The sequence below is a fragment of the Equus asinus genome, chromosome 9, assembly GCF_041296235.1.
Source record: "Equus asinus isolate D_3611 breed Donkey chromosome 9, EquAss-T2T_v2, whole genome shotgun sequence".
Classification (NCBI taxonomy): domain Eukaryota; kingdom Metazoa; phylum Chordata; class Mammalia; order Perissodactyla; family Equidae; genus Equus; species Equus asinus.
This window is the reverse complement of record NC_091798.1, coordinates 74,888,130-74,910,235: the sequence shown is the minus strand read 5'-3', so window position 1 is coordinate 74,910,235 and position 22,106 is coordinate 74,888,130. Positions and strand designations below refer to the sequence as shown.

The following is a 22,106-nucleotide window of genomic DNA, read 5'->3' as shown; positions in this document are numbered from 1 at the left end:
GATAGTTATTATTGCATGTCTTTTAACGGTAATTTAAGAATTTTTTTGTCTTAGAACATTATGATCCAATTTTTATCCAAAGCAATGGTCTACATAGACTCTCTTATATGGATAGTATGGATATCATCAAACTTTATCTCTTGGTCCCTTGTGGCCCTCTTCCAAAATCTTCTGTTAACTGGATAAGAATTTGAGAGTGGGGTGAAAAAATAGAATGTTAGAAAGATAATGTGTTTAAATTGTTTCATGTATGTTTATTGCTATCTTTCTTGCAGTTTATCAAATAGAAACAGTTATTTGGGCAAATCCTTACCAGGAAAAAAGTATGATAATTTTAAGTGTGAAGGAAGAGTTATGACTAGCTAGCATTTATAATAAATATCTACGTAGGACTTTGTGGCATATAAGTAGTTTTATTATAAATAGTCTTATTTGATTCTAACAAAAACCCTAGGTGTTTGGCAGGGGATCCTACCTTAATCATAATTTAACAAATAAAGAAGTTGAGATGTAGATCACCGATTTCCCTGAGGTAACTTGGCTGGTAAATTGCAGAGTTTGGGTTTTCTTACTCTGAATCCCACACTTTCTACTTATCATTTAAAAGTGGAAACTAAGCTCTAAGCAAGTGAGGCTATCATGCCCAAAGTGGTGGTTATATATGTACCATGTTGACTGGTACTTGAAATATACACACCAGGGCTACACTTGTCTTGATTATTGTAAGGCCATGTTTAGATGGTTTCCCAAATGCAGATCTGCTTTGTTCCTCTGCTTAATTGAAAAATCTGCATTTCTCCTCTTTTTATGCTTTTCTGCCAACCTTTAATTGAGGACTTTTCTATGAGTTAAATTCGCAAGTGTTTTTGCTGTGCTGTAGGAAGGGGAAGAAAATTTTTGATTCATTTCTGAGGAGAGTAAGGGAAACCAGCATATACTACGTGACCCCTAGGTTTTTCAGTCTTCATGTAAGTTGTGATTTTGAGAGTTATTGTTGTGAAATCAGTCTGTACATATGATTAAAGGCAATTAATTAATGACTGCCATTCATACCGATCTTCCATCAGAAACAGACCTCAGTGGCCAGCTGCAGCCTACTGTTGTGGCTTCATCTCCAGCCACATTGGACAGCCTGACAGCCTGGATAGCCCAGAGCCTGAACATCCACTGCTCTGTCTGTCCTTGTGCTTCCCACTCTTTCTAGAGTGTACTCTCTTCCTTTCTCTACCTTTTCAAGTATTCCTCATTTTTTAAGGCCCTCTTCAGATTTTGTCACCGGTTTCCTTACAATGTCTTCAGCCACTAGTCAGAATTTGTTCCATGCCCTCTGTTTCCACACTTCGTTTTCACTGTTATGACATGATTTGTGGCCTCACAAGTTTCTGTCCACCGTGTAAACCTCTGCCTTTCCCAGTTGATTGGAGATCCTATAATGACTGGGATTCTACAGTGTTTATCTTAATATCCCTAGTACTTGGCAGGGTGCCTTGAATAGTAGGTGCTCAATAACTATTGGATGAATTTGCATTTATTTTAGGTACTTTGCAGCAACTCAATTTGAACCCCTGGCAGCAAGATCTGCTTTTCCTTGTTTTGATGAACCAGCATTTAAAGCTACATTTATCATCAGGATCATAAGGGATGAGCAATACACTGCTTTATCAAATATGCCTAAGGTACTGTTCTGTTCCTTGAATGTAAAATCTTGGAGTGGGTCTCTTTCTTTGTTATGAATACTTGAGTTCCTCTTTACCATACTGTTGAGAATGATTAAAATCATATTCATTCTTATTCTTTCATAAAATACTTAAATAAAAGTTAAAATATATGTTGGAATCAATTGGGAAGTCTGCCTGAGGAGCACTTGAGGAAGGAGAAAGACCTGCTGGATGTGGAATGTATGGGCAGGAATGTGAAGTATGTGCTACCTACTAAAGTTGTGCAAATATTAATGCTATAAGCTAGTACTAAAGATCACAGTGATTTTTTTTCTGAGACGTGGTGAATTTGCTATTCTAAGCAGTGATATTTGATAGTGTTGAACCATGATCAACCTTGGTGTTATATTGGTTATTGGAAAATCAATATTGTAATATAGAGGTTTAACAAGAACACAAACCTCTTTCTTGGGTGGTAGCTCTGTAAGGGAGGCAGTGAGGGTGAAACCAAGCAGAATTGTTTTTATGCTAAAAGAACTTAGGGGGTCTTTTTTTGACAGCTGAGAGGTTGTATGCAGCCTGATAAGAGCCTCTTGGAACCCATGTGGCTAGTGAAGAGGATCAGACACATCTGACAGACTGTGGAGTCAACCCTTTTAGATAGGAGAGGACATGATCTGTCCTTCAACAGGGACATCACTTCAGCAGCTCCACTCCTAGCCTAATTTTTCACTTTAATCTTTCTGTAAAAGAGGTGGAATACCTACTTCCCTAGTATCCCAAAACATACCTTAATTCATGGTTGGAAAATCTTGCATACTTCTCTAGTGACTTACTCTCTTTGATCGCACTAAGCCTTCTTGGGGTCATCAACGTGGTACTTTTCAAAGCCATTTCGGATCATCTGGAGGGATTTCCTAGCTGTAGATCCTTCTTCTGTAAATGTATTTGTAGTAGTAGAGAGGAGCACTCCAGATCATAAGGAAGGATTTTGTTTTTGGTGGTGTTTTAAAGGGGGGAAACAGAACCACTCTTACTTACTGTCTCTAACTTGCATTTATTTAAAGCCATCTTTTGAGACAAAAAATTCCTCAAGGATGTTTCACTGTACTCAGTATGTCCTCATGCTGAAGGATAGTAGAACACACTGAAACTAAGGGCCATGCTCTGTTCAGAAATTTGTGCTGACAGGTTAAAATATGCCAACAGCTTCAGTACTTATTTCCTATTTGAATTTTCAGTTTCTCAATTTGTCACTGTCATTTATTCCCATAGTTAACAGAACTCGTATCTTTTCCCCTTTGCTTGTAGAAATCATCAGTCATTATGGAAGATGGACTTGTTCAGGATGAGTTTTCCGAGAGTGTGAAGATGAGCACTTACCTGGTTGCTTTTGTTGTGGGGGAGATGAAGAACCTGAGTCAGGACATAAATGGAACCCTGGTATGTTGCTGTAATTGTCTTGAAAGCCTCTTTCGCAAGAGGTTAAGAGAAATTCTTGCTTAAGTATTTCTGGTAACTGCTTTATGAAGGAAAACAAGCTTTTGGATCACAACTATGACATTTTATACAAAAAGTGTTACTTTTTTTGCTTAGCTGTTATTTACTGTTATTAATTTAATACCTGAAAGTCAATAATTTTCAAGTTTCTTTTAATTTTACCTTTACAAGAGAATTCCAATATGACAATATATATATATTAAAGCTTCTAGAACTGTACTGTACAATATGGTGGTCACTAGCTCTATGTGACTATTTAAATTTAAATTAATTAAAATTGGATGACGGCATCATGGCTGAATAAGATGTCCATTATTCGTGTCCCCCTACCCCGACAATAACATTTTGGCATCTGTCCATGGAAAAAAGTGCCTTTGTGGATCTGTGGGATCCAGCACTATATGCCAAAGGACTTGGGAAGAGTCTTGCCCACCCATACATTGGGTATTAGGCATACACACCTTGGTCCCAGTTGTAGACCCTGCAGTGGCAGCCTCCTTGGCTATGGTCTGGGAATGCCTGAAAAACACCGTCTTAGATATAGACAAGAGGGCTTTTGTGGAAGTCCAGTTTTCCAGCAGAAAGGTTCTAGCACACTGTTGGAACGAAAAAACATTAGTTTGGACACATTGGAGAGGGAAGTTAGTTAAAACTGGAGAACGTGGCTGCTACTTCAAATGCGAAGACAGCAATGTAAAACTTCAAGGAACATGAAAAATTGAGGAAACCTGATACCACCAAATGATCAGAATAATCTTCCAGTAATGGATCCTAAAGACATGGAGATCTATGATTTACCCAATAAAGAATTCAGAATAGCTATTTTAAGGAAACTCAGCTTTAAGAAACCACAGAAAGACAATTCAGTGAAATCAGCAATAATACACTAATAAAATGAGAAATTTAACAAAGATATAGAAAACTTTATGAAGAGCCAAACAGAAATTCAGAGGCTAAAGAATATAAGAAATTAAGTGAGGGAGCTGGTGCTGTGGCCGAGTGGTTAAGTTTGCACACTCCATTTCGGCAGCCCAGGGTTTTGCCAGTTTGGATCCTGGGCACAGACCTCGCACCACTCATCAAGCCGTGCTGAGGCAATGTCCTACGTGGCACGACTAGAAGGACCTGCAATGAGAATATGCAAATATGTACTGGGAGGCTTTGAGGAAGAGAAGAAGAAGAAGGGAAAAAAAGAAAAGACTGGCAATAGATGTTAGCTCAGGTGCCAGTCTTTAAAAAAATAAAGAAATGAAGTGAAAAGTACACTAGAGAGCATCAATAGCAGAATGGATCAAGCAGAAGAAAGAATTTTGTGAGTTAGAAGACTGGAAATTTGATATTATCCAGTCAGAGGGGAACAAAGAAAAAAGGATGGAGAAAGAGTGAATAAAGCCTGTGTGATTTATGGGATGCCATCAAAAGAAACAATTTGCAAATTATTGGAGCTCCAGAAGGAGAACAGAAGGAGGAGGGGGCAGAAAGCTTATTTAAATAAATAATGACTGAGAACTTCCCAAATCTGGGGAGAGATTTGGATATCCAAGTTCATGAAGCTCATAGGTTATCAAACAAACTCAACTTAAAGAGATCCTCTCCAAAACACATTATACTAAAATGTTCAGAAATCAAACGGAATCATAAAATCAAGAAAAAAGAAGCTTGTAATTTACAAGGGAATCTCATAAGTCTATCCGTGAATTTCTCAGCAGAAATCTTACAAACCAGGAGAGAATCAGATGATATATTCAAGTGCTGAAAGAAAAAAACTGCCAACCAAGAATAATCTATCTAGCAAAGTTATCCTTCAGAAATGGAGCGATAAAGACTTTCCCAAACAAAAGCTGAGGGAGTCCATTACCACTAGACCTGCCTTAAAAGAAATGCTGAAAGTTCTTTCAGCTGAAATGAAAGGATGCTAATTAGTAACATGAAATGTATGAAAATGTACAGCATACTGGTAAAGTTGAGTATATAGTCAAATTCAGAATACTCTAATACAGGCATACCACAGAGATGTTACAGATTGAGTTCCAGATCACTGCAGTAAAGCTAATATTGCAATAAAATGAGTCACATAAATTTTTTGATTTCCCAGTGCATATAAAAGTTATATTTAGGGGCTGGCCTGGTGGTGCAGTGGTTAAGTGTGCACATTCTGCTTCGGCGGCCCAGGGTTCGCGAGTTCGGATCCCAGGTGCAGACATGGGACCGCTTGGTAGTCTGTGCTGTGGTAGGCGTCCCACATATAAACTAGAGGAAGATGGGTACGTATGTTAGCTCAGGGCCAGTCTTCCTCACCAAAAGAGCAGGATTGGTAGCAGGTAGCTCAGGGCTAATCTTCCTCAAAAAAAAAAAAGAAAAAGTTATGTTTACACTATACTATAGTCTGTTAAGCGTATAATAGCATTATGTCTAAAAAAACCAATGTATATAACTTAATTTAAAACTACTTCATTGCTAAAAATTGCTAACTCATCTGAGCCTTCAGTGAGTTGTAATCTTCTGCTGGTGGAGGGTCTTATAAAAAACACAATATTTGCAAAGCACAGTGAAGTGAAGCACAACAAAATGAGGTCTGCCTGTACTGTAATGTGTTTTATGCTTCCTATGGGATGCATCAAAAGCGGTTCTAAGAGTGAAAGTTAGAGCAATAAATGCCTACGTTAAGAAAAAAGAAAGATCTCAAATAAACAACCTGACTTCTCAAGGAACTAGAAAAAGAACAAACTAAGCCCAAAGTCAGCAGAAGGAAGGAAATAACAAAGTAGAAATAAATGAAATCAATATTAGAAAAACAATAGATCAACAAAACTAAGAGCTGGTTTTTGGAAAGATAAACAACATTAACAAACCTTTAGCTAGGCTGAGAAAAAAAGTCTCAAATTTAGAAATGAAAGAGGACACATTACAACTGATACTACAGAAATACAAAGGATCTTAAGAGACTATAAACAATTATAGACCAACAAATTGAATAACCTAGAAGAAATAAATAAATTCCTAGAAACATACAGCCTACCAAGACTGAATTATGAAGACATAAAAAATCTGAACAGATCAGTAACAAGGAGATTGAATCAGTAATCAAAAACCTCCCAACAAAGAAAAGCCCAGGACCAGATGGTTTCTCTGGTGAGTTCTACAAAACACTAAAAAAAAATTAATGCCAATTATTCTTTTTTATATATTTATTATAATTTTTATTCCAAAAAATTGAAGAGGAGGGAACACTCCCAAACTCATTTTACAAGGCCTGCATTACACTGATATCAAAGCCAAATAAGGACATTACAAGAAAAGAAACCTGCAGATCAATATCCCTGATGAATATAGATGCAGTAGATGTCTGTGCACAAAATTTTCAGCAAAATATTAGCACACTCAATTCAATTCAACAGTGCATTAAAGGGATCATATACCATGACCAAGTGGGATTTATCCCTGGAATGCAAGAAACTTTCAATATATGCAAAGCAGTAAATATATATCACGTTAATAGAACGAAATATAAATATATATGATCATCTCAATGGATGCAGAGAAAGCATTTGACAAAATACAACGTCCTTTCGTGATAAAAACTCTCAATAAATTGAGTATGGAAGGAATGTACCTCAGCATAGTAAAGGCCATATATGACAAGCCCACAGCTAACATTATACTCAACAGTGAAAGATTGAAAGCTTTTCCTCTTAAGATCAGGAACAAGACAAGCATGCCTTCTCTCTCACTACTCTTATTCAACATAGTTCTGGAGTCTTAGCCAGAGCAATGAGGCAAGAAAAAGAAAGAAAAGGCATCCAAATCAGAAAGGAAGAAGTGAAATTTGTCTTTGTTTGCATATGATATGATCTCATAAAAAAGAAGTCCTAAATACTCCACCAAAAAACTGTTAGAACTAATCGACGAATTCAGTAAAGTTGCAAGATATAAAATCAACATAACGAAATCAGTTCTGTATCCTTACACTAGCAATGAAATAACTGAACAAAGAGATAAAACTATTCCATTTACAATAGCATCAAAAATAATGAAATACTTAGGAATAAATTTAAGGAGGTGAAAGATCTATATGCTGAAAACCATAAGACTTTGGTGAAAGAAATTGAAGAAAATGCAAATATGTGGAACGATATCTCATCTCCATGGATTGGATAAATTGATATTGTTAAAATATCCATACTACCCAAAGCCATCATTAGATTCAGTGCCATCCCTATCAAAATTCCAGTGACATTTTTCATAGAAATAGAAAAAAAAACCCCTAAAATGTGTATGGAACCACAAAGGACCTTGAATAGCCAAAGCAATCTTGCGAAAGAATATCAAAGCTGGAGGCAACACACTTCCTGAATTCAAACTATACTACAAAGCTGTAGTAATCAAAACAGTGTGTATAGTAATCAAAATATTCTGGTACTGGCCTAAAAATAGATGCATAGCCCAATGGAACAGAATCAAGAGCCCAGAAATAAACCGTCGTATATATGGTCAACTAATATTTGACAAGGGAGCCAAGAATAATCAGTGGGGAAAGGATAGTCTCTTCAATAAGTGGTGCTGGGAAAACTGGATAATCACATGTAGAACATGAAATTGGACTCTTATCTTACACCACTCAAAAAATTAACTCAAAGTGGCTTGACAACTTAGATGTAAGGTCCGAAACTGTAAAACTCTTAGAAGAAAACAGAGAGAGAAAGTCCTTGACGTTGATCTTGGCAGTGATTTTTTGGATATGACATCAAAAGCACAAGTGACAAGAACAAAAGTAAATAAGTGGGACTACGTAAAATTTAAAAGCTTCTGCACAGCAAAAGAAATGGTCAACAAAATGAAAAGGTAACCTATGGAATGGGAGAAAATATTTCTAAGTCATATATCTGATAAGGGATTAATATCCAAAATATATAAGGAACTCATACAACTCAATAGCAAAAAAAAAATTTGATTAAAAAATGGGCAGAGGAACTGAATAGATGTTTTTCCAAAGAAGGCATACAAATGGCCAACAGGCACATGAAAAGGTGCTTAACATCACTAGTCATGAGGGAAATGCAAATCAAAACCCCAATGAGATGTCACCTCACACCTCTTAGAATAACTCATCAAAAAGGCAAGAGATAAATGTTGGTGAGGATGTGGAGAAAAGTGGACCCTGGTGAGAATGTAAATTGTTGGTGCAGCCACTATGGAAACAGTATGGAGGTTCCTCAAAAAATTAAAAATAGAGCTGTCACACGGTCCAGCAATCCCATTTCTGGGTATATATCCAAAGGAAATACAATCAGGATCTCAAAGAGGTATCTGCTCTCCCATGTTGGTTGCAGCATTGTTCACAATAGCCAAGGTATGGAAGCAACCTAAGTGCCTGTCTATGGATGAATGCAGAAAGAAGATGTGGTATTTATGTACTATGGAATAGTATTCAACTGTGAGGAAGAAGGAAGTCTGCCATTTGCAAAAACATGGGACTTTGAAGGCCTTATGCTAAGTGACATAAGTCAGATTGAGAAAGACAAATACTGTATGATCTCACTTATATGTGGAGTTTTAAAAAACTGAACTCATAGAAAAAGTAGAATGGTGGTTGTCAGGGGCTGAGGGGTGGGGGAAATGGAAAGATATTGATCAAAGAATACAAACCTCCAGTTATAAGATGAATAAGGTCTGAGGATTTAATGTACTGTATGGTGATTATGGTTAACAATACTATATTATACTCACTTATAGTGTATTATATTCACTTCCTCAGTCTCAGTACCCACATTTCAAATGTTCTTATGACTAATGGCTACCATACTGGATATTAGAGATATTGAACATTTCCTTTAATGCAGAAAATTTTATTGGACAGTGCTAAATCTAGAACATTGAGCAGACTTAAAAGATATAAAAATATTGTTAGAAGAAAAACTCTAGGTTATAAAAGTTAGTTGGATCTTCCTTTTTTAAAAAGCAAGTCCTGATTGAGGTTTCTTCATCTTAGCATAGTGACTAACATTGTTTAAGGGTCTTATGTATCTGTAGTTTATCAAAATTTTTTGTTTTAAGTAGGCTTCTCTGCTTTTCTTTGTCATTTGATTGAATTTTATGCTTTAATTTCTCAGTAGAGACTTACTAAAGCTAATATTTTCACATACTGATATGTAGAAGGAGAAAAGGGTCTTTTTTAAGCTAAAAATGATGATTCTTCATGATAGAAGTATGATGGAATTCTTTAATTCTTTTTTTCATACTTTTGAACCCTACCAGCGAATGTTGTCCAACCTTTGAGCACATTCAGTTGGATTTGGGTTTTTCTTTCTAGACTAAAGAGTTTATTTTATTCACAGTATACTTGGATCTTCTTATTTTGTTACTTAAAAAGGATACAACTCCTTCTGTTGGAAAATAATCATGTCTACCCCGTAACTTTAGAAATAAGGATTATCTGGCTGTTTATCAGCAGTGACATTGTATGCTTTTATGTTCAACATTAACAAATGGACAGCTGTTGAAGAAGTAAGTGTTCGAGGGTAAATGTAGACTATATGTTGAGTGAGTGCTCAATATGATTGTCACCTTCTTTTCCAAGAGTGTTTTGGAAAGTCCAAACCGCTCCTTTCAAAAGGATGTTGAAACTAGTTTAAATCTGAAAAAATTCAATTCGTTCCAGTTCAAGTGTGGCATCACAAATTTAGCCCTTAGTTCAGATGTTGCCTCGATAAAAGCTAAAAGCCCAATCTAAAACAGTCAAGTTTGCTTCTTCAAGACCCAGTTGAATACTACCTTCTCCTTGAAGCTTTTCATTCTTTCCCTAGTTGGGATTCATCATTCCCTCTCTGATGTTTTCATAGCACTTTAGTTACATCTCTGTTGTCATTCTCATCACATTCTTGGATGTAAAACCTCCAGGACTTTTTATTGTATCCTAAAATGTATGCAGTCTTGGCTTTTTCTTCTTTTCCCTCTGTCCCTCCCTCTCTCTCTTTTTTGCTTTGTGTCTCTGTCCCTCCTTCTGTCTCTCTCTCTTTCTTTCAACTGCTGGGTTGGCTTCTTACATTACATTCAAACTCATCATTCTGATATTCAACGCCCTCTTAGAAACTTGGCTGTATTTCCAGGTGCTCCAATGTGAATTCTTCCATCTAATCAAGCTGAATTATTCATTGCTCAGATATATACCTCATCCTCATATATTTATATATATGTATAGAGAGAGAGAGAGAAGGATGGAGGGAGGGAGAGATTGAGAGAGGAAGTTTCAGGTGACGTTTTTGTTTTTGTTTTTGCTTTTTATTACATGTATGAGGAAGCAACATGGTTAAACATGGACTCTGGAGTCTACCTGCATCAAATTCCTCCTATTCAATTTAGTAGCTGTGTGCCTCTGGGTAGGCATATGGCTCTATCATCCTCTCTAAACCTCACTTTCCACAGCTCCCCTACTTTATTGCCTATATTAGCCTGCCCTCATAAGGATCAAATTTTTTAAGTTCCTGTAAAATGTTCAGTACCTGGCAGATAGTAATACACACACACGGAAAGTGCACTCTCTTTTTTCCATTTGCAGATATATTGTGAACTCCCTTGTATGTCTATAAATATAAATTATCTTCATCATTTTTAATGGTACCCAGTAGTAAATGTTTTGAAAAAAATTGTTATACAAATGAACAATTGTTTTATTAATTTTCTCTTTTTTTATTAGGAAAGGGGGGAAACTCTAACACGCATGGAGTTATACTGTCATAGGCACTCATTTATAAACATTTGTTCATTTTATAAGCCAAATGAGGGGGAGGCATTAGCTCCATATTGCTGATGAAGAAACAGTGTCTCAGAGAGGTTAACTGACCTAAGATTACATAGCCAGTAAGTGATAGTCAAAATTGTACTGTCTACCACAATATGCTGCTTCTCACACCAAGTGACATAAATAACTTCTGTAGGTATGGTGACCAGAAATTCGGATTTGGAGTCTAACAAAGGATTTTTGTTGTGCTAAAATGCTGTATCCTCTAGAGTGGGGTCTATTTTGTAGTATTTCACATTACGCCTATTTCACAAGATTCAGGAATAAGACGGTAGGGCTTTACTTACTAATGTCAGTCTTACCAAACAGCTAGAAATGTCAAAGTTGACTGTAGATTATTAAACATGTCCTGCTCGGTGATAAAGACTATTGTGTTGTTAAAGGCCCAAAGAAAGAGGAACATTGGTTTTATCATTTCTCTCCACTCTTCAGTGTTCATTAAACCTGTCCCTGCCTTCAGGAATGCCAAAATTATATAGAAAATTCTAGGCCAGACAGATCTGATTTGTAGAATCAGAATCCAGTGGTTGTTAGACAGGGCACCATATCTATATAACATTCAAATAGAACCTTCACCAGTATTATCCATGTGGAGTTATAATTTTAATTTATTCATATTCAACCAGGAATATGAATTAATTCCAAATTTCCACTAACAACATTTCTACCTGAAGTATCTCTCCACCAGACAGGACCATTGTACATGATTTATGTCATTCTCCTAAAGTGCCGTCTAATCACTTATTCTGGATAGATTTGAGACTGATGTTTTGTTTTTTTGTTTCCTTAGGAATTTATGCTTTTTTTGTATATTCAGCTGTCTGATTATGAAACCTGGTGTTTTTCAGGAAACTTCATATTGGAAGCTTCCAGTATTTTCTGTCTTTACGAAGCTTGCAGGCTATATTATTGTCCTTTTTGGGAGGGATGAGATTTGTTTTTGTATTTGCTTTTGTTTTATTTAGTTTTTGTTTTTTATTAAATTAAGGAACAGATCTAAGTTAACCTAACAAATCTGTTATTCCTTAGTCTTAAAGAACCCCTTTGAGAGCTGACCATGAGTCTTTAAAGTTGCGTCTTTTATAAATCTCCCAAAGATCCCACCAAGAGTTTTTTTTTTTACTTTTTATTAAGATTATGATAGTTTACAACCTTGTGAAATTTCACTTGTACATTACTGTTTGTCAGTCATGTTATAGCTGTACCCCTTTACCCTTTGTGCCCACCCCCATCCCCCCCTTTCCTCCGGTAACCACTAATCTGTTCTCTTTGTCTACATGTTTAACTTCCACTTATGAGTGGAGTCATACAGAGATTGTCTTTCTCTATCTGGCTTATTTCACTTAACATTAATACCCTCAAGGTCCATCCATGTTGTTGTCCACCAAGAGATCTTGCAATAAAAGTTTTAAGTGTACATCTTACAGCCTGAGGACCAGTTGACTTCCATTTAACAGTATGTAGGGTGCTCTTAGCAAGCACTTTGTGGTAGGTCAAGACTGTCTTTGTTGAGCTGGGTTGCTCTCTTTGTTTCTCACTGCTTCTATTGCTCTTAAAACAAGCTTGATAATAATTATAATGACCAGATGATTTATCCCTAGTGAGAACTCATAGCACATGTTCTTTTAAGGAAAAAGAAAAGAAATAGGAGGAAAGAGAAAAGACCAAACTACGTTTTTTCCTGATCATTGTATTTCGGAAATGGGACTAACTTGATCCTTTGGTCAGATTTTAGTTTCATGTAGACTTCTTTTTCTCCCTCTACTTTTCCTCTAAGGAAAGGTGCTTTCACACGTGGTGATGGGAGTGGCTAAATGGTGTGTATGGCAGAAGGATGTTTGAGGAGGAATCTGGGGAATATGGATGGTGTTCCTATTGGGATAGCATCTTCTAGATGATTGTGTTGACAATAACGTAAAATACGTATGCCTGGAAAGAACAGGGAGAGAGAGTAAAGACTTATCTGAAGTCCGAAGTGATCTTGGTACAGTCATTTAAAATGCTCAAGATTTAAAAAGAATATGTCAGGCTTTTTTTTTTTTTTTAGCGCTAACACTGACTTTGGAAGGGGAAAGATGTAGGAAGTGCACATGTCAGCAGGATGAGCTTGTAGTTCCTTTGGCAGGTGGTGACTGAATTCAGTAAGCTGCGGTTACAGCCCTGTACTAAGGGCTGCAGATGGCAGAGTGCTGGGCTGGTGAAGTACACTTGGCCACATGATGTGGGACGTTAAATTTCTTCCATAGTTAGTTTAGAAAGCCGTGTATTTTTAATTGGCTAACTCCAGTCTTAGACACTTCACTCTTCCAGTAACAGTTGCGACATATGCTCTACTCACACATATTTTGTCCCATTTCTGATGGAACTCATATTTGTAATAATGGTAATAGCTAACATTTATTGAACACTTACATTGTGTCAGGCACTCTTGTAAGTTCTGTGTATGTGTTAGCTTATGTCATCCTCACAGCAGCCCTGTGAGGATTAGAGCTGCTTTTGTCACCACTTTACAGATAAGGGCACTGAGGTTAACTTACCTCTTCCAGGTCACACAACTAGTAGAGATTTGAACCAGGCACTCTAACTACAGAAACTGTACGTTTCATTTGGTTGTTTGTTTCCTTAAAAATTTTTTCTTTACATTTAATTTTTATGCCATATTACCTCCGTGTTTCTGTGGTTAAAGCATATGTTCTATAGACTAAAGAGCTGAAATCTTTTGGACCTCTTAGAAATTGTTCACAGTTTTTCAGTCCTTCAGTGGGAGACTGAAATTAATTTGGAATTAGAGTTCACCATTGTGTTTTGTCCAAATGATGAATTATTCAGTAAGTCTCCGTTTCCCACCTGTTAAGATCTTTATTTTGAGGTTTTTATTTTCTGCTATGTCTTGTCCACATCCCACTTTCCCAGGTGAGTAGGGGGCTTTTTTTTTTTTTTCCTGTTTTAGGAATTTATTGTCCATCAATTTTAGTAGGAAAATGACTTGAAATAAAACATGAAATACCATATTTCATTGAATCTAAGTCATTATCAGTTGTAAGAACATTAGTTGTCTGCACCACTGAAAAGAAAATGTTAGAGGACTTTCTTTCCCAATCAATTGAAAAACAATAAATATTGTTTTTAACATAATTGCTTAAATTTTGCCTTTTGATAACTTACTAAATAAGACATTTACTGTTAGTCACATCATTTTGTTTAACTTATGCACTTAAAAAAAGAAAGAATAACAATCTAAACAATGTGGGTGATTGCATCTGCCTCCCCTCAGTGAGCGTGAACCCTGGAGTAACGGGCAGTGGGGGCTATCTATCTCTCATCCCCTTGGGTGGTTTTAGTTACTGTGTGCCACTCCCCGAGTGTGTCACTCTGCGGGGTATGATTATTTTTTGTGCAACGTGGTCCATAAAAACAAACCAACAACTGGGAAAAAAGTAAGCTATCCCAAGGCTGGAAGAAAAACGGGCTGTGCCATACTTACTGAAAGAGAATGTGTTGATCTCTCACAGGTTTTTCCAGGGTAATTTCAACAAATACGCACTTTCTGCTTCATATGTTTACTTTAGAACTAACTTCCTTGTAAGATGTGACTCCTCTGTATTGAGTGCCTGCTTGATACCAGAAACTGTCATAGAGGCTAAAAGGATGAAAATTTAGTTTTGTCCTTCAAATAATTCACAATTTGAATAGCTCATAGGCAAGGAAGGGCAACTGTTAGGTAATGGAGAGGAAGAGAAGAGTATCATAAAATTAAATGGGCAGATGCTTATAAATTGCTATAACATGACCCAAAATAGTTTATTTTAGATGTTAACTTTTAAAAAAAAGGAATCAGTAAGTTTTTGAACATTGTTGTATGTATGGAAGTGACTTGCTAAATAAACTCTGAGGGGGCTAAAAGAACTATAAGCCAGACTTTCTGTTCTGAAAAATCTCATACAACTCTATGCCGTCCTCAATATACTAATCTTGAGAATGGTCACCTGAGGATCATGTAATTTTAATTGTACCTGTCATTACATTGTACATGTTTCCTTTAGGTTTCTATATATGCTGTACCAGAAAAGATTGGGCAAGTTCACCATGCCTTGGAAACAACTGTGAAGCTTCTTGAGTTTTATCAAAACTACTTTGAAATTCAATACCCACTTAAGAAACTGGGTAAGAATCAAATGGTATCTCTGATTTTCATTGCCATTATAACCTAGATTCATTCTGCAAATGTTTTTCAGGAAGAACTTTTGCCAAAGTTATTTTATAAGAAACACTGTTAGTACTTTAGGAATTGTATTTGTTAAGATTGTTTAGATTCCATGAATGTATCTGAACGTGGAGCTTAAAACACTTAGAAGTTTATTGGGGCTATTACAAAGGTGCTGTGTTAAGTGGGAATTTGCTTAGGGCTTAGTCTGGAGTTTGACTAATTCTAACTTTCTAAGAAATTCCTAATTCAAATCATGAAAACTGAGTAATGGGAGCTTGGGAAAGCAAGAGCATTTCAGTGCTGTTTAACATCCTAGATAGGAGAGAATTGGCCCTGCTCTTTGTCCTCCTTTGTCCTTCCTCTGGGAAGTTGATTCATTGTGAAGGAATTAGGTATCTCTTCCTTTGCTAAGGGACAGAGGAACAGTGACTCTGCAAGAGTTTGATCAGGTCTTCCTCAGCTGATGGATAGGTGAGAGCATGCAAGGCTAGAGTAAGGAAGGTTCCATTCATTAGAAGTATAAAATGAGCTCAACTGCCTCTTCATTCACAGTGATAAACCAATGGGTAAAATATTTTGATTTAACTAGGGAGTGCCTTAGATGAGGGAAAGTTGATCACTTCTTTCCTGTTATGTCCAGATTTGGTGGCTATTCCTGACTTTGAAGCAGGAGCAATGGAAAATTGGGGCTTGCTCACCTTCCGAGAAGAGACACTTCTGTATGACAATACTACTTCTTCAGTGGCGGATAGAAAACTGGTTACTAAAATCATTGCTCATGAGCTGGCCCATCAGGTATTAGCAGCCAAGCCTGTTATGTCTCCTACTTGTGGTCTATTTCATATGCTAGAGTTTTAGTATAGATTTAGATGCTAATAATAATTCATATTTTTACTGTAGTATTGCTTTCTTTCATAATAAAATACTGCTTTTTTAACACAAAGTTAAACATGCTATCTGCTCTGCTGTACAGGGTTGCTGGGAGTCAGAATTGACTCCACAACAGTAATGTACTCTGTTACCACTCTTTATCAGGGATTTTTGAGATACATTCTTTTAGAAGAATCTCCTATCATTTTTTTCTTTGAAGATTGGCACCTGAGCTAACATCTGTTGCCAATGTTCTTTTTTTTTCTTCTTCTCCCCAAAGTCCCCCAGTACTTAGTTGTATATTCCAGTTGTAGGTCCTTCTGGTTATGCTATGTGGGACGCTGCCCCAGCATGGTTTGATGAGTGGTGCCATGTCTGCGCCCAGGATCTGAACTGGCAAAACCCTGGGCCACTGGAGCAGAGCACACAAACTTAACCACTCGGCCCCAGAGCCGGCCCCTTGCCTATAATTTTTTCCTTCTTACTACCTCATAAAAGAAGACTTTTAAAGATCTTTCTGATTTCATTTATTTGTATGCACGCCAGCTTCCCTGAGGAATGTTGTTCGAGTTCTGTTTTGAATCATGTAAATAGTGTCCTCAACTTGGGTAACTGAGGAGAAACATGAAGTACCGGCTCTCTGACTGTAGGAAAATCTCTCACATAGAAAATGTGTCATGGATGGTTGTAGATACAATGGAAAATAATCTTACTAACTTGATATTAGAAGGTAGAAAAATTTCACTATCTGAGAAATCTCACTTTTAATGAGGTGGCTAAAAACTTCTTTTGTTTACCTAGTATGTAGTATGTGTGTTAAATTGATAAGTACGCTAATTATCTTTCTTGCTTGTTTTCCCATTCACTTAAGGTAAAATGTTAAAATTTGTGTTTTACTTTCAGAGTAAATTCATGCAACTTTCTAAGTCTTTAATTTGAATATAGTTTAACTATAATAACTATATTTAAGTAACTGTAATCCGGTTATAGGTGATTAATCTGACAATTCAATCATTAGAAAATTCTTGAGATTGTAAATATTTTGTTGGTTAGTAGTGTTTTTTCCCCCCCAGTGGTTCGGTAATCTGGTAACAATGCAGTGGTGGAATGATCTATGGCTAAATGAAGGTTTCGCTACTTTCATGGAGTATTTCTCTTTGGAAAAAATATTTGAAGATCTCTCCAGTGTAAGTACAGTGTTTGTTAGGCCTACTATGAATGCCAGGGGGAAAAATAGTCAAGTCATATTTGTCATGTATTTTCTATGCTTTGAAGTAATGAAAATGTTTCTAGAAGGATCCAATAAAATTGAGCCTTGTTACTGATATCTATGCTTTTTGAGATTTGACAATGAAAATTATGGTTTTGTTTACTGATATATTTCATGGAAAATTGAAATTATGTGAAATTATTTTGTACTTTGTCATTAAGGTGAACACTTTAAATTGCTTTGCTACATTTTATTTTTAATAGATGTGGCCCTTCTGCTTGAAGGAATTTAGTAGAATTGAAAAGCCTGTTTTCACAAAACAAGACTTTTGTCCTGTGTATAAAGAGGAAAAAAATTAACATGTTGTAGTGATGCTATCTCTCTATTATCATTGTGACCGTTCTTATAACAGTGATACATAGGTTGATACAGACAAATCATTTGCCCTTTTTAGGTACAAATCATATTTTGTACCATTTTCAAAGACTTGAAACACCATTCTATTAGAGAAAGCATGGTAATGTTGTCACTATGTTGTTAGCCTCTCTGGAGATGTTTCCTATCCTTAGAGGTATTTGGACACAGTAGACCATAATATGACAAATGTTGCTGAACAGTTCAAGCAATAGGTGGGAAAGTGTAAAGAGTCCTTTCAACTCTAAAATTCTGTGACTTTAACTTCCTGAATATATGATTCAAGACTGCTTCAAAACAGGAGTACTCTTAGAGCTTTCAAATTGACATTTTGTGTAGGGTCTGTTCAAAAATATCAAGTGGTATAAGGAACTAATTTTTACCTAGAATACTAAGCAAGGTATTCTAAATCTGTGTATGCTACTTAATTAAGCAATGAGGTATACAGTTTCACCACTTGGTGGTGCCCAGAATGTTTAAAAACTTCTAACATATATTCTAGGGGAGTTAATCTGCTGAGCTGTCAAAGAATTCTTTCTGTGAGAGAGTTATATTTTATTTCAAATGAACCTCAGTTAAGGGAAATGTATATTATCTTAATAGAAAAGCTGGACTATATATGAGAAATCAGCTTAAGGACCAACTTTATTTTTGTTTTTTAAGTTCAGATTTTATTTTTAAAATATACACTAACCTTTTTTAGAATATTCATCTTGAATATCTGGATTTGGTATTTAGTTGCTTTAGTACTAGAGTCTTAATTCATCCTTATGCTGTTGTTTAGGAAACACTGTTTTTCATGTGGCCGGGAGGTTAGTATTTTATTTTTGAATTTAAGGAATATGTGTGAATGTCACACTCTTCCTACATTTTCTAAAGCGTATATTCTAAAGTTTAGTGAAGCTGGTTCTTTTTTTATAATGACCTTAAATAGTAATTAGTCTAATTCCTATAAATAATTACAAGACTTGCCTTCACTTTTGATACTGTTCATGATTTCCTAATCTATTTAATTTTTTGCTAGTATGAAGATTTCCTAGATGCTCGATTTAAAACCATGAAGAAAGATTCCTTGAATTCATCTCATCCAATATCATCATTATCTGTTCAGTCTTCAGAACAGATTGAAGAAATGTTTGATTCTCTTTCCTATTTTAAGGTACTGCTTTGCACAAAAAGTACTTGGAGTAGGTTTCAAACTAATGTCTTATGTGAGCAAGCTGCATGATTTCGATTATATTAAAGATTAAATGAGTCTTATTTTCAGGTATCCTGTTAAACTTTAAGATGTTTGCTTCTGTTTAAATCTTGGTCTTAACTTTTCCTGATCTTTTCTTTCTTTCTCTGTCTCTTATTTAAGTTCTCTGACTAGTATTCTGGGAAGTTAACCAGATATTATAGCAATATATGTTTTAAAGTGGTTCATTTTCCAGATTTAACTTTCTAGGGAAGGTTCTAAGCAAGCCCTTGGCTGTGTTATTTAGCACTGAGGTATGTCCCAGAGTCAGAATTGGAAAAACAAGTAGTAAGCAAAAAAGAGATTTTAAAAATTGAAGATTAGATTGCAGGCTTAGAAACACAGACTCTAGGTTTGAGGGTGAAGCAAAAACAGAAAACTAGAAACCTGATTAGGATCATCATAGGTCAGAGAACAGAAGAATAAGGATATCAGTGCCACTCTCATTAATGTTGAGAAGAAGGAGTGAATGCTATGGCTTATTTGCCTTTTTGCTCTGGCTACCAGACTAATTGATTAATAAATTGAATTCCTGTGCTAGACAGAGAAGAAAATACACAAACCATGTAAGATATATTCCATGTCATTAAGAAACTCAAAGTGTAGGTGGTGGCTACTTGTGAAGCAATAAAAGATAATTAATATGTACTAAATGAATGGTACAGAGTATTTTTGCCTGGGATTAAGAAGAGAAATTTTTTGGAGGAAAATGGAAATTGAAGTACGTTAAATAAGAAGAATACAGGTAATGAGGAATGGGAAGAGTAGCGTAGGGCAGGAATGAGACCATGAGGTCTGTAAAGAAGAGGTCTGAAGATTAAATGCCAGTAGACACCAAAATTTAGTCCTGGAGAGGATGAGGAGAATCCAGCAAAAGATACTGAGAGGGGTGGCCAGTGGATAGAGGGAGAATCAAGAGTGGTGTCCCAAGGTCAAGTGCAGAAAGACTTTCGAGGAGGAGTGGGTAGTCAATCATATCAAATGCTACTAGTAAATTGATAAGGTAAGCCTGAGATTGATTGTGGTTTGACACCATGAAGTTCACCAGTGACCTTGATAAAAGCACTCCCAGTAGAGTGATGGTTGGAAGATGGCTCAAGAGAACATGCAAAGAGAGCAAATGGAGATGGCAAATGCAGACAGTTCTTCTGAGGAGTTTACTTAAAAGGAGAAACAAGAAACAGGTGATAACTGGGGGAGGCATGGGGTTAAGGAAAGGAGGGGCATCTTTTATTTCTGTAAGATGGGGAATGTTACATGGTTTCTGTTTGTTACTGGAAATGTGACAGTAGAAGGAGAAAGTTGGTGATGCAGGAGAGAAGGGGAACTGTTGGGAACAAGAATGAGTACTTAAATTTATAAAACACCACCATGAAGTGTGGTATAGAAAAAAGAGTAATAGATATTAAATTCAGTTATGTGAATCTGATAATCTTGATGACTTAACATTGCTACATTTTTATGGGAAGTGAAATTTATTCAAAAACTATTTGATTACATACTGTGTACTAGGCATTGTTTTAGTCATTGAAGTTGAGCTTTCAGTTTTTCTCTCAACTAGCGTACAATCTAGTAGAGGAAATAAATGCATGTCTATAGCAGATGCAGAAAGTGATATAAATTGCTTTTGAAGGTGGATAAAAATGATTTCTATCTTGAATCAGGGAACATTTCACAGAGGAGGTGGTGGTGGTTTCAAGACTGGAAATGATGACATGTGCATCAATGAATATAGTGTGGCCTTGAGAGTTGCATGCCTGATTCTGAATTATTAGTGTATGCTTATTGCCCTATACATTCCTTAGTTCCAAACATATTCAAAATGACTGCAGGAAGAAGAGATCTTGGTTACTTCAGCAACATGATATACTAGAATTGGAAATTAACATACTCCCTAGCAGAGAGACTTCTGAGAGTTCTGCTAATTTATCATCTCCAACAGTGTGCCCATGAATGTAGCTGGTACTTTAAGTATTGGGAATAGGGGTGGGGATGCCACAGAAAATTTGACATGTTTTTCTGTTAAAAATATATTTATGAACACTTAGCTTTTTATACACAGAGAATAACTGATAGACCTCACAAAATGGTTCATAGTAGACTTAGTGCACGTGGGAATCTACTCCGTTAATTCTTTTTCAGATCCCTTAAAATAATTTTTAAAACAATTTGAACGCAGTCCATGTCTAATTATACGAGACTAAACACAGTGTATTACAACTAGGTTCTATATATGAAAGTATATGCTTAGAATGATTATATTTTGGATTCGCAATTCTGTTAACCTATTTTATTCTATTACTTAAACCTCTTGTATTCTATTATTTTTCTTTCTCACTTTTTTTTTTTGAATAGGGAGCTTCTCTCTTATTGATGCTGAAAACTTATCTTAGTGAAGATGTGTTTCAACATGCTATTGTTCTTTACCTGCATAATCATAGCTATGCAGCAGTTCGAAGTGATGATCTGTGGGATAGTTTTAATGAGGTAAGTGACCTGGATATTTTATTTAGCTCTTTAAGTGAGAAGAGAAGAATTCTTCAATTTTTATTTTTATCAAGTAAGTAAATAAACTATGGTACCAAGGATAGTATTGAAGAGAGAGGAAGACAGAGCTTAGTACATAAATGTTTATGAATAGAGCACAGAAGTAAAAGTCAAGAAATGGAAGTATTAGTCTGTTGAAAAAATTATTATATGGACTTGTATAACCATTTTTATTCTATACCTTAATCTCCCTTCCTACTTTGTAGGAATAATGTATGTTACTATATTTTTATTATTTCTTTTCAAATATCTCTTTTCCTATTCTTACACTTTTGCAGTTTTCCCACCTCCCATTCATGTTTTTTTCTATACGCTGCTCTGTGATTCCTTCTCATTTCATGGCCGTGTTTCTCTGGAGTAGAAGATATATCCCAGGCTGCTGCAATGGGCTGCATACTGCCCTTGGGTCATTTTGCTCTTTGCATTTTGTTGTGCCTGCAGATACCTAACAAGCAGTATGATTAGGTACAAGCTATGCTTCATAGCAGTGATGAACTCAGCCTGCCTCATGCATGCATGCCAACTGCATAACCCTTACAAGCATTTGAGTTTGTTCTGCTTATCTAGATCAATGGTTCTTCATGTTTGGGAAATCACAGATGTATTTGAAAATTTGATGAAAGTTCTGGACATATTCCCCAGAAAAACCACATATATGCAAAATA

The 22,106-nt window shown here is 36.0% G+C and overlaps 1 protein-coding gene across 2 annotated transcripts in view; it reads left to right on the top strand.

Annotated features, from left to right (window-relative positions):
* Window positions 1-22,106, top strand: part of LNPEP (leucyl and cystinyl aminopeptidase) — an 88,695-nt gene that overhangs the window by 38,267 nt on the left and 28,322 nt on the right. For both annotated transcript variants that reach the window (XM_070517703.1, XM_014867246.3), the window contains exons 3-9: window positions 1,538-1,676; window positions 2,970-3,101; window positions 15,000-15,120; window positions 15,804-15,958; window positions 17,107-17,220; window positions 18,682-18,816; window positions 21,250-21,381. In XM_070517703.1, coding sequence (XP_070373804.1) covers window positions 1,538-1,676; window positions 2,970-3,101; window positions 15,000-15,120; window positions 15,804-15,958; window positions 17,107-17,220; window positions 18,682-18,816; window positions 21,250-21,381 — 928 coding nt within the window. The remainder of the gene's footprint in view (window positions 1-1,537; window positions 1,677-2,969; window positions 3,102-14,999; window positions 15,121-15,803; window positions 15,959-17,106; window positions 17,221-18,681; window positions 18,817-21,249; window positions 21,382-22,106) is intronic.